The 13,017-nt window shown below is 41.7% G+C and overlaps 1 protein-coding gene across 1 annotated transcript; it reads left to right on the top strand.

Annotated features, from left to right (window-relative positions):
- The first annotated feature begins 9,819 nt into the window (after positions 1 to 9,819).
- Positions 9,820 to 10,218, top strand: LOC130975166 (uncharacterized). Its single transcript, XM_057899992.1, has one exon. It carries the CDS (start codon positions 9,820 to 9,822, stop codon positions 10,216 to 10,218), a length of 399 nt encoding a protein of 132 aa, XP_057755975.1.
- The last annotated feature ends 2,799 nt before the right edge of the window (positions 10,219 to 13,017 follow it).

Here is a 13,017-nt window from a genome sequence, read left to right as displayed (position 1 = left end):
TCTGAAAAACAAAAAACAACCAGCAAAATGACAAAATCCAACAGCGAAAAAAGGTGCCCCAAGGTTCAAAGATCACCACTAAAACCCAGGGGCACCCTTTGGAGGCAATGCATATATAGGAAGTCAAAAAACACTAACCCCTTCACAAGAAAAATAAAAATAAAAACTTTTCCGAGGGTTACCTGAAACTCTAGGTCGACCTCGGACGAAATCTTCTGTATTAGTCGGAGCTGTTGCGTCTGACTTGTTGGACTTGGTGGTGGTGCTGATCCTTTGTCACCGGAGGGTAGGGGTACCTGCAAGGGACTCAGATGCTTAAGTTAGCAAGGGTATTAAGCAGGTTTTTAGTAGAATCAGAGTATGAGTTATACCTGGGTGCTCCAGTGTATTAATAATGTTTGTAGAGTGACCTTTGCTGGAGATAAGATAGTTATCTTATCTTATCTTTGAGTGAAGTCATCTTATCTTTAAGGGAACCGCCTTCATCATTCTAGGCTTTGGGTTGCCTTTAGATTTGGGTCGTGTTCCTTTGTTTGGGCCTTCTTGGGCTTCTATCGTAGCTTGGCCGACCTCTTTCATAAAGAGGTTGGGTAGTCCCGGTCTGAATAGGTCGGTCGACTTATCGTCAATCAGCACAGCTCGTACAGCTCGACCCAAGACATGAACAGTGCCCCTGCTTGAGTTCGATCTTTCCTTTGAGGTCGTGTCCTTTTAGACTTTTGACCCCTTTTAGGTAAAGTTGAGCTCGAGCATTGTCGATCTCACTTTGCAGAGCTTTTTGAATGCGGGGCGTTTGTTCTCTCTCCTCTTTAATGACAGCGTGTGTTTCATTTTTTGTGCTTCTTTGTTCTTGGAAACATGCAAGGGTTTTAAAGGCTCATTTAACCCTCCCCTTTTGCCGTTTCTTTTGCTTCCCTCTTTATTTCATTTTGAATTTTCTCAATAGTTCCCTTAGTCTTCTATATTCATTGTAGTTTCTTTGCCTTCGCTTTGCTCGCGATTCTTACATTCTCTTGACTCCAAGTTTTTTCACGTCTTCGCACTTTTCTTGGGGGTGATTGTTCAGCGCGGCTTCAACCTCTCAGCGTTTAATGTCTTCCTCCTTGCTTACAAGTTAGTCCTTCTTTTTATTTTTATGTCGTTCCTTTGTGGTTGCCTAGCTGAAAAAGTTTCGCCTTTGGCTTGATCTTGTTTGGAAAGTTTGGATCTTTCTTGGTTTGCTGCGTCTGCTTGCTTCTGCCGTGTGTGCTGCTTTCTTTAATTTGTAGGATCATTCATTGTTTCCTGGTAGTCGATGCATTTTAGGGTTTTGTTGCTGTTTCTGACTGTGCCTTCTATTTAAAGACTAGCTTGCGTGATTCTAAAAGAAAAAGTTGCACTTTTGATGTTTGATGCGTAATAGTTCCCTTTGCTGAAAAAATGGCTATAATTTTGATAGCTTCTTGATTTGTAACCTTTCCTTTGGAGTGTTATTTTGACTAAAAGAGGGTTATTTCTTTGTTTGTGGGATGTTGAGACGTAGATTTTCCTTGAGTCCTCGTTCTGTTTCCAAAGGATGCCTCTGGACCTTTGGTGAGGGTCCTGGGGTTTCTTTTTGTGATGTTTGACTTCTTGACACTTATATGCTTTAGTTTGAGTTTTATCCATTTATGTCTGAGTTGCTCTCTTTGACTTGCCTGAGCTGTTTGATTTAGTAACCCCTTTTCCTTTTTCTTACTGTAGGATTTTAGTTGACCTATGTCGTCTCGCAAAAATATTGTCGAGTCCTCTTCAAGAGTCCCTGAGGGCATGTCAGACTGGCTAGACTCCCTCGTGTTGATGTGTGTTTCTGTAGTAAATTCTGAGTACTGTGTGGAGCTGAGAAAACATCACCGTATTTGTAGTAATTGGGAGCAGGAAAAAAATTATGAGCTAGTAGCACCTGATTCTGATAAGAGGGTCTGTTTCCCTGCTTTTATCCAGGGGGAACGTCCCTTCTTTTATACTTATGACTATTTTTTTTAGCCAAATGAACATTACTTTTCCTTTTACTTCTTTTGAGACCAATTTGTTGTGGTCATGCAATGTCTCTCCATCCCAACTTCATCCGAATTCATTGGGTTTTGTTAAGATTTTCCAGTTGTTGTGTCAGGAACTATATGTTAAGCCTTCTCAAACTCTCTTTCTTTACCTTTTTGTCTTGACCAAACCTGGGATTTCTACCAAAAAGAAATCTTTCTGGGTTTCTTTTCAGTCTGCCCAGGGAAAGAAGGTTTTTTCGATGTATGATGAGTCTTTCAAAGACTTCAAGAATTATTTCTTTAAGGTCCGAGCTGTTGAAGGAGCTCAGCCCTTTTTTCTAGATGAGAATGACGAGCCAGCCTTTCCTTTATAGTGGCAAAAGGACGTTGTGGTGTCGAGGTATTCGTGGGACATGTTGGACGAGGTTGAACAGGCCTTTGTTAATGTGTTGGAAGAGAACTAGGGACAACCTCCTTATCTTGATACTAAAAGATTTTTAGGGGATCCCTCGCTTCTCCGAGCTGAGCTTGTTAGTCCTCAATTTTCATGTTGTGGGGTTTGTTGATCATCAAATTGCTCCTTATCGTGTCGTTCCTACGAATGATGTTTCCATTCTTTTAGATTTTATCACCCGAAGTAGCATTAAGATGGCGCATATAGGGGCGGCCTTGTTCCAGACTACTCAGGACGTTTCGATTCATGCTATAAAGTCCTTCATAGAGGAGGCCAAGTCGGAGTATGATAGGATTAATGGGCTGAAGGAGGAATTCGAGAAGAAGGTGGCCAAGTTGGAGAAAGAGTGAGAGGGTGAGAAGACTCGAGCTATTGTTGTAGTGGCTTCTGCGAACTTGGTCGAGGAGATGGCACAGAAGCATAAGGATAGCTATATCTTAACTTATGGTGAGATAGTAGAGCTCAGGAGGAGGTTGGACTCTGTTCAGGCTGACTACACTGAGCTCCAAGGCCATCTTGTAGGCAGCGTGAATGCTGCATATGAGAATTTGAAGGCTCAGGTTCGAGTTCTTACGCCCGAGCTTGACCTCACTCTATTCAGCTTGGACAACATTGTTGTAGATGGAAAGATTGTCCCTGACGGCTCAGATGATGATAATGTAGACGTAGACCCTCTTCCTATGCCATCTGCCAAAACCTCTGCTGTCCCAGCTTCCTCAACTCCTACTACTGAGGTCGGTAATAAACCACTTATTCATATGAACTGCATGATATTACAATCCCTTCCTAAGTTTGTTCTACGGTTGAAAACTTGCTTCCTTGAGAAATTTAATTTGTTTATTTCAATTCTCCTTTATACCATTCGATGCCGTGATCTGTGTGTTAAGTGTTTCAGGTTTTACAGGGCAAGAATGGCTTAGAGAATGGAGAGGAACCTTGCAAAAATGGAAGGAACATAAGAAACTAAGGAGATGACCAGCGAGCATCGACGCGCGCACATGGCTCACGCGAGCGAGCGGAATGGAGAAAGTCGCAGAGGCGCGTGCGCATGCCTGACGCGTACGCGCAAATTGGAGTCTGCATGAATGACGTGCACGCATGGATGACACGGCCATGCGACAAGGAAAATCGCCGAATGACGCGAACGCGTGACCGATGCGTACGCGTGACATGCGTAATCTGCAGAAATAACAGAAAATGCTGGGGGCGATTTCGGCCCGAGTTTTGACTTGGTTTTCGGCCCAGAAACACAGAATAAAGCCAGCGAACATGCAGAGACTCAACACACACATCAACACATTCTCGTTAGGATAGTTTTAGGATTTTAGATCTGAATCTAGAGAAGAACTACTCTTCCTCTAAGTTTCCTTTACATTTATAGTTTATTAGTTATATGCTTTTTGCTTTGGATATTGAAGAGTCATCACTTCCGTTGAAGATACTATTCTAGTTTGTTTCCTTACTTGCTCTTTTATTTATTCTACATTTTTAATTCTTGTTTAAAGTGGTAACTGGATTATTTTCATGGATTGTTGATACAGAAGATTCCTTTTATTTTTAATTAATTTTTCAGTCTCTATTTTATTTGATTTATTATGTATTTTTCTTATATTTTTCTGAGTATTATATTCATGATCATAGAGTAGATTCCCTACTTGACATGGGGGTTGATTAAAAGGAGACACTTGAGTTGAAAGGCTTAAGTGAAGATTAAACTGGAAGTTGTTGGCTAGTTCTGTATTTACTAATGCTAGACCTTCCCAAGGGAGAGGATTAGGATTTGTGAATAAGAGTCAACTCAATCACTTGACTTTTCCTTATTTAGTAAGGGTTAACTAAGTGAAAACAACAACCTTTTTGATACTACACCTAAGAGATCCCAACAAGGATAGAACTTCCAATTGATCATTCCCCCAGTCAAGGCCTTTTTACTTAGAATATTAATAATCATTCCTAGTTTTCATTTCTTTAATTTACAACTATTTAATTGCTCATCATTCAACTCAACTCTCTTGAAAACCCCTAATTAATAAATTAGCATTCTCTCTGCAACTTGTTGGGAGACGACCTAGGACTCATACTCCCGGTATTTTTATTTCTAAATTTTGTGACAACTCTTTTAAATTGATACATAGAATCTTCATTGGTTAAGAGTTATATTTGCAATGCTATTTTCTCTATAAACTTTTAATCGGTGATTTTTCCACCACGTCAATTTTTAGCACCGTTGCCGGGGAGTTGCAACACTGTGCTAATTTATTGGTTGGATTTTTATTTTATTTGCACTTTATTTTATTTTATTACCATGAGCTGTATGTTTCTTTCATTGAATGATGCGTTCGCTACCTGATCCGAGCCTACCCGTATTTGATCCTAAAATTGAAAGAACTATCTCACGTATAAGGCGGGCTCGGCGTCGATTAGTCCTTTCTGAGGACGAATCTGAAACGTCATTCAAGGAAAAAACAGGCTCCCTTTCTACTGATTCAGTTGATTAGAGCGCAGAGGACATGGCAGCTCACAGGAGGATTACTCTTCAGGAGGCAGATATTGAACTAAAGACTGAACTAATTAATCTACTGCCGAAGTTTCATGGCCTACCTGCTCAAGAGCCTCTCAAGCACCTCAGAGATTTTCAGACAGCCTGTTCGACTGTTAGGCGTAATGGTGCATCTGAGACTTCTATTCTGCTAGCCACTTTTCCATTTTCTCTTGAGAAAAAGGCGAGGGAGTGGTACTACACTCAACCTGAAGCAGTTGTTACTAATTAGGATATGCTCAGGAGAAATTCCTAGAAAAATACTTTCCAGCTGAAGTTACTGATAGACTAAGGAAAGAGATTTCAATGATCATCCAAGGCGAATCAGAGACTCTCTACGAGTATTAGGAGTGCTTCACCACATGATTGACAAGTTGGTGTTGATCGGCTACTTCACATAAGGCATGAAGCCTCAGGATAAGACTACATTAGATGGTGCAAGCAATGGTTCTCTGAAAAAGTACAAAACCACAGATGAGGCATGGCAACTGATCACCGACCTGGCTGAGTCTGCTCGGACCCACAAGCGCAACAGGAACAACCATGCAAAGGCCGTGGCTGAGGTTTCCTCCAGCAGTGAGAATACTGCTCTCACACAATCAATATGTGAGATGACCAACCTACTGAAGTAGATACATCTGGGCCAACAATAGTCTCAAGCCCCTTCACCACAATGTAGTCAACAACTATTTCCTTAGAGAGTATACGGAATATGTGCTGATTATAGTCATTACACTAATGAATGTCCATAGCTCCAACATGAGGACAACACCTTGGCAGCTACTCACAATTTTTATGACCGCCCGAATCAAGGATACTATCAACAAGGCAACAACTATAACCAACGTGGGAACTTTAACCAAGGTTGGCAAGACAACTCCAACTAGGATTGGAGAGATAATTCCAACCAGGGATGGAGGGACAACTATAATAGAGCAGGCAAAGATAACAACAGAAATCAGAGGTGGAATAATAACAACAGACAGCGGAATCAGAACCAGCCTTACAGAGTACCTCACCGAAGGCAGTCCCATGCACCTCAGAATAACCAACAGTTGACCGCTCAGATTACTTACCCCCCTTCCTCTTCTAATGACGAGTTACTACACTCGATTGATCAAAGAGAAAAGACCATGGAGAACAACCTCACTTCTACCTTGAATAGTCTAAACTCTACCTTGCAAGCTCTTATCTCACAGATTGGATCACTGAATAACTCCAACAACCAGCCTTCAAACTCCAGTAGAATTCCCTCTCAACCTTTACCCAACCCCAAGGGAGGCATCAATGCCATCACTTTGAGATTCGGAACCACACTACAAGAGAGGAATCCGGAGGAGCCACGCTCACTAGACCATGCCGCAATGGAGGACATGGTTGAAGTGGAGGAAGTTGAAGAAGAAGATGAAGTACAAGACTTGGTTGATGAAGAAATACCTCACCCCAGGAATGAAGCACTAAAGGAAGCAGAAGCTGTAAATGGCGCCATTCCTATCCCATTTCCACAACTTGCATAGAAATCTAGAAAGTAGATGGAACTTGATCCCAAAATGGTAGAAATTTTCAAAAAATTTGAGGTAACTGTTCCCCTTTTTTATGTTATTCAACAAGTACCTAAATATGCAAAGTTTCTAAAAGATTTATGAATACACAAAGATAAAATTAATGATTTAGAGACTATTCCTTAGGTAGTTCTATATCTGCTTTAATGGGAGGTATACCTAAAAAATGTAGTGATCCAGGTCCATGCATGGTTAACTGTACCATTGGAGGTGTATTATTTTCTGACTGCATGTGTGATTTAGGAGCATGTGTTAGTATAATGCCATTGTCTATATATGATGCTTTGAGGCTCCCTCCCTTAAAAAGGTCGGGAGCTCATTTTGTGTTAGCAAATAAAAGCATTATTATAGTAGTTGGAATTGCTGAAGATGTATTAGTGAGCATAAAGGGGCTCACATTTCCCATCGACTTCTATATCCTGGAAAAGCCCCCTAATGACTCAGGAAGACAGTCATCAATATTGCTTGGAAGACCATTCTTGAAGATTTCGAAGTTCAAGCTGGATGCATTCTCAGGAACTTACTCCTTCGAGATAGATGGCAGAGCAGTGAGTTTCAGTTTGAATGAAGCTATGAATCACCCTCTGGAAGATCATTCTATCTTCCAGTGTGACATCATTAATGAAATTGTAGCTGAAGTTCACCAAGAAGAAGTAGAAGAGAAACACTTGGAGCAAAGTCCAAGTGTGGGGACACCCTCTGAACATAATGAGGACACTTTGCCATTGTCAATAACCCCGAATGATCCAAAGCCTAGCCATGAGCAGAGATTAGAATTGAAGCCCCTTCCTCCACACCTCAAGTATGCTTACCTTGAGGATAATCAGAAGTTCCCAGTTATCATTGCAAGGGAACTCACTTCCCAATAGGAGGAGCAGCTGCTCAGTGTGCTGAGGCAACACAAGAAAGCAATTGGGTGAAACTTGGCGGATATAGTAGGCATCAACCCTCAAGTTTGTGAGCACAGAATATTCTTAGAAGAGGGATCAAAGCCTGTCCGTCAACCCCAAAGAAGATTGAATCCCACCATCTTAGAAGTTGTCAAGAAAGAAGTGACCAGGCTACTCGAAACAGATATTATTTACCCCATCTCAGATGGTGAATGGGTCAGTCCAGTACAAGTGGGGCCCAAGAAGTCTGGAGTCACAATAGTAAAGAATGAGCATAGAGAGCTCCTAACAACTAGAGTGCAGAATTCATAGAGAGTGTGCATTGACTACAGGCATCTCAACCAAGCTACTTACAAGGATCATTACCCTTTGCAATTTATTGATCAAATGCTTGATCGCCTGTCAGGTAAATCCCATTACTGCTTTTTAGATGGTTATACAGGCTATTTTCAAATTCATATAGTTCCTGAGGATCAGGAAAAGACTACTTTTACATGTCCATTTGGGGCTTATGCTTACAAGAGAATGCCATTTGGCTTATGCAATGCACCAGCCACTTTCCAAAGGTGCATGATGAGTCTTTTCTCTGATCTCATTGAGAGCTGTATGGAGGTTTTTATGGATGATTTTAGCGTATATGGTGATTCCTTTAGACTTTTCTTGGATAATTTAGACAAAGTATTAGACAGGTGTGTTAGTTCAAACCTTGTATTGAATTTTGAAAAGTGTCATTTTATGGTAAAACAAGAGATTGTTCTACGACATGTTGACTCTCATACCAGTATTTCTGTAGACCCAGCAAAGGTAGATGTCATTTCTAGTTTGCCTTACCCCTCCTCTATGAGGGAAGTCCGTTCCTTGGCCATGCAGGTTTCTACAGGAGATTCATTAAGGACTTCAGTAAGGTAGCATTACCTTTATCCAATCTACTGTAGAAAGATATTGAGTTTGAGTTCAGTGAGGATTGCATGCAAGCATTTGTTAAGCTAAAGATCACCCTGACTTAAGCTCCAATTGTGAGAGGACCAGACTGGAGCCAGCATTTTGAGATTATGTGTGATGCCTCCAACCATGCAGTAGGAGCAGCGCTGGCTCAACGCGAAGATAAGGATCCTTTCGTAATAGCTTATGCGTCTAAAACCTTAGACGCTGCTCAGTCTAATTACACTACTATTGAAAAGGAGCTTCTTGCTATTGTTTTTGCTCTGGATAAATTCCGAGCCTATTTACTTAGTACTAAGGTAGTAGTGTACTCAGACCATGCAGCTCTAAAAAAGAGTCCAAAGCAAGGTTGATACATTGGATATTGTTGCTGCAAGAATTTGACTTAGAAATTAAGGATAGGAGTGGTAACCAGAATTTAGTGGCAGACCACTTGAGTCGCCTTGAGCACATTAAGGATGACTCCACTCCTATCAATGATGCTTTTCCATTTGATAGCTTGCATGCAGTATCTGAAGTAGCTCCTTGGTATGCACCCGTAGCTAATTATCTAGTTAGCCATACTTACCCTCCCAATTTTACTAAGCATCAAAGAGACAAGCTGAAAAGCGAGTCCAAATATTATATATTGAATGACCCATATTTATGGAGGTGTGGTGCTGACCAGGTAATTAGAAGGTGTGTACCCCAATCAGAATTCCAATCCATTTTAGAGGCTTGCCACTCTTCTGAGAGTGGAGGACATTTTGGCCCTCAAAGAACAGCTAGAAAAATTTTAGACTGTGGATTCTGGTGGCCTACTCTTTTTAAGGATGCTGCTATTTTTTGTAAATCTTGTTCCCCATGCCAAAGGTTTGGTAATATATCCAAGAGGGATGAGATGCCTCAACAGATTATGCTTTTCTATGAAATTTTTGATGTTTGGGGCATTGACTTCATCGGTCCATTTACAAACTCTAGTGGTTACCTTTATATACTGTTAGCTGTAGATTATGTTTCTAAATGGGTGGAAGCAATTCCTACCCGTACTGATGATGCTAACACTGTTGTTTCCTTTGTTAGAAACCATATTATCTATCACTTTGGATCACCATGAGCAATCGTGAGCGATCAAGGCACTCACTTTTGTAACAGGAGACTCACATGATTATTGAAGAAGCATGGGATTGTTCACAAAGTAGCAACAGCTTATCATCCCCAGACCAATGGGCAAGCAGAGGTATCTAACAAAGAGATTAAATACATTCTGGAGAAGATAGTAAAGTCTCATAGGAAGGAATAGAGTGCCAGGTTACAAGATGTGCTCTGGGCATATCGAACAGCGTACAAGACACCCATTGGAATGAGCCCCTTCTGCTTAGTGTACGGTAAGGCTTGCCACCTCCCAATAGAAGTGGAACATAAGGCCTTCTGGGCTGTAAACGAATGCAACATGAATTATAAGGAAGCTGGTGCTGAAAGGAAGCTGCACCTTGCAGAATTAGAAAACCTTTGCCTAGAAACATATGACAACTCCAGGCGATACAAGGAAAAGATGAAGGTCATCCATGACAAGCACATAAAAAGGAGAGAATTCAGACCAGGGGAGTTAGTTCTTCTTTACAACTCCAGAATGAGGCTTATGCCAGGCAAACTGAGATCAAGATGGGAAGGCCCCTACAGAGTAGAAAAGGCAGAGCCATACGGAGTTTTTCACATGCGTCATCCTTCTAGCTCCAAATTCATTAAAGTTAATGGACCCCGCCTAAAGCTTTATCATGGTGAGAAGATGAAGGATCACAAAGAGCTAGAGGTCTTTGTCCTAGAAGACCCACCAACAGAAGCAGAATGAGCCTACAGACCGTCCAACTTAAGGACGTAAAAGCAAAGTGCTAGGTGGGAGACAACCCACCATGGTATGATCATTCCGTTTCAGTCTTAGTTTTACTTTTTCATTTTCTACTTTATTTTTTTCTTAAATGACTCTTCTCATAACCTCTACACTTAGTCTGCATCTGCATTCGCATTCTACATAAAAAAAAGGGAAAAGAGCACGCGACGTGCAAGCGTCGCTGATGCGTACGCATCATATGTGCTTTCGTAACTAGAAGAAAAGAAGCAGAAAGTTACGCGGGAGCTTGGCTAGAGGCGTGCCATAGGCACAAACACGCCCACGCGAACGCATCCCTGACGCGTTTGCGTCACTTGCAAAATCTGCCTTTCATGCGTGCGCGTCACTCACGCGCACGCATGACCCTGCGATATCGATGTAAATAAGTGTCTGGTAGAACGTTATGATGGAATGGGGCTGGTGCTATGCTGGAAGCACAAGCCCCATCACGCGAACGCGTGCCCCACGCGTCCGTTTCATTATTCAAATAGTGGCCATTCTCGCGTGCGCGTCACCCACGCGCACGCGTCGCCTTAAATTTTGGCAATATTCATATGACTCAGAGACTTGTGCGTGCGCGATGCTGCTTTCGCACCAATAGCACAAACCAGGTCACGCATACACGTGACCCATGCGTCCGCGTCACCTGACATTATCACAAACCACACGACTGCATGCCCCACGCGTCCGCGTCACATGGGACGCACAGCTTATCCAGATCTGCGCCAGATATCTTATATTTTCTTCCCCAATCCTAATTTCTCTTATCCCTTCTTCTTTCTTTCTTATTCCTTCTTCCTTCTTTATTCTTTCTCAATTTTCACTCTCTCCTCCTTTATTTTTAACATCCATTATCAAGGTTCTTTGCTTTTCCATTATTCTTTTTCTCTTTATTTATGTTTTCTTCTTCCTTTTTCTCTTTCTTTTCTTTTTCATTATCTATGTTTTCTTTTTCTTTCTTTTTCTTTTTATATTTTTTTGATTGGTGTTAGAAATTTCATTGGGTGATTGTTTTCTTCTATATTTTGCTTGTGAGTGTATTAAGGAATAGCTTGACAATTAATATTACTTCTTAAAAGGGTTGCTTGCATGTTCAATTTCATGCTTTCAATAACATATTCACCACGCATGCTAAGTGTTTGTGAAAAAGCCCGTATGGCATTGTGCTTTATTTTAAATTATTCTATTCTACCACTCTAATGCTTGTTTTTCACAAAACCCCTTTTATATTTTATTGATTAAATATAATTGTCAAATACAAACAGATTGTTAGTTTGAAAGAGTTGATAATCTAACTTGGACATTAATTCTTGATCTGTGCTACTCATGCCTTTGCCGGCATGCCAATAAGCATCTTACATCTAATTGCCATCACATGCACTTGCTATGTTTCCATTGATGAACTGATCACATGTAGTCATGACCATGTGTTAACGACATCCTTCTTTACCGAGCATTGATTATCACGTATCCTCTTCTCTTCCTTGCTCTAACCCTTGAAGTTTTAAAGTACTTACCTTTTCCCTTTCAGGATGGCCACCAAGAAGGGTAAAGAGAAAGCTACTCCCAAACTACCAGCAAGGAAAGGAACCAAAAGAGCACTAATGGCAGAGCCATCTTCAACAGTTGTAAAACCCTCAACAAAGCGAATCAAGAGGATCATCAAGGTCGATGAAAAAGAGAAAACCTTTCCAGCAAAGGACACCGCGTGGTTCACTAACCGCTACTGTGAATAGATATTCCCCATACTGGCTGGGCGGAACTATAACAATGAGTACCTACTCATCCTCCCGAACCACATCATTGAATTTGTTGAACCCCGCATTGAGCAAAGACAATGGGGATTCTTACGAAGACAGCCACGGCAGGTTAATCTATCATGGGTAGCTGAATTCTACTCCAATTTTCACATGCCAACACTGCAGTCTGTCTATATCCGTCAAAAACAATCCCCATAATTGAAGAAGCCATTCAGCAAGCTTTAAATCTTCCCCCTGCCCCTGAAGGATTGGACGCATTTCAAGAAGCCTCTATCCAACGCCAGACATACAAATTTTACTGGGATGCCGTTCTCAGAGTTATAGCACAACATGGCAGCAGATGGATCTATAGATACCATCGATCCCGAGCTAAGGGAATATTGGCTTTAGCACTGACCTTGGAGGCTCGAGTATGGGCACAGATTATGTCCCACTACGTCTTTCTGAGCAGTCACGAGTCGTCCTTCACTGCAGACATGGTTGTTCTACTATGGTGTATCCTTACAGACCAGCACCTCAATTTACCAAGACACATCCGAAATGTTATGGGACATGTACAAATTGTGGGCAGCTTACCTTTTCCCACCTTGGTTTCAGATCTAGTCTCAGCAGCCGGAGTCTCCTACAGAGATGGGGATACCAAGACCATACTTCCGCGGAATGATCAATACGTCCCTAACGGGAAGTACATCAGATTTTCAGCAGCCACGACTAGCCGACCTATAGAACCGACAGGAGATATTCGTTCTCCTTCCACATCACAAGCACCTCCAACAAACCAACTACTCTATCAGATTCTTGAGAGATTGGATTGGCTAGACCGGCAAGGAAAGCCAAGAGAGAGCCGTAACAAGCGCCGATTTACATATGTCAAGGAGCTGCTTGTTGGTAACCACCCACCCGAGGAAGATCCGGACTCCACTTCTTTTACCAGCACCGGGAGTCATGACGGTCCCGCTTGTGGAGACACTGCAACCAGTCCCCCTTTGTTCCTGACAGA

Source organism: Arachis stenosperma, chromosome 4 (genome assembly GCF_014773155.1).
Source record: "Arachis stenosperma cultivar V10309 chromosome 4, arast.V10309.gnm1.PFL2, whole genome shotgun sequence".
Lineage (NCBI taxonomy): Eukaryota > Viridiplantae > Streptophyta > Magnoliopsida > Fabales > Fabaceae > Arachis > Arachis stenosperma.
Note: the sequence above shows the minus strand (reverse complement) of the source record. Positions and strands in the feature narration are given on the sequence as shown.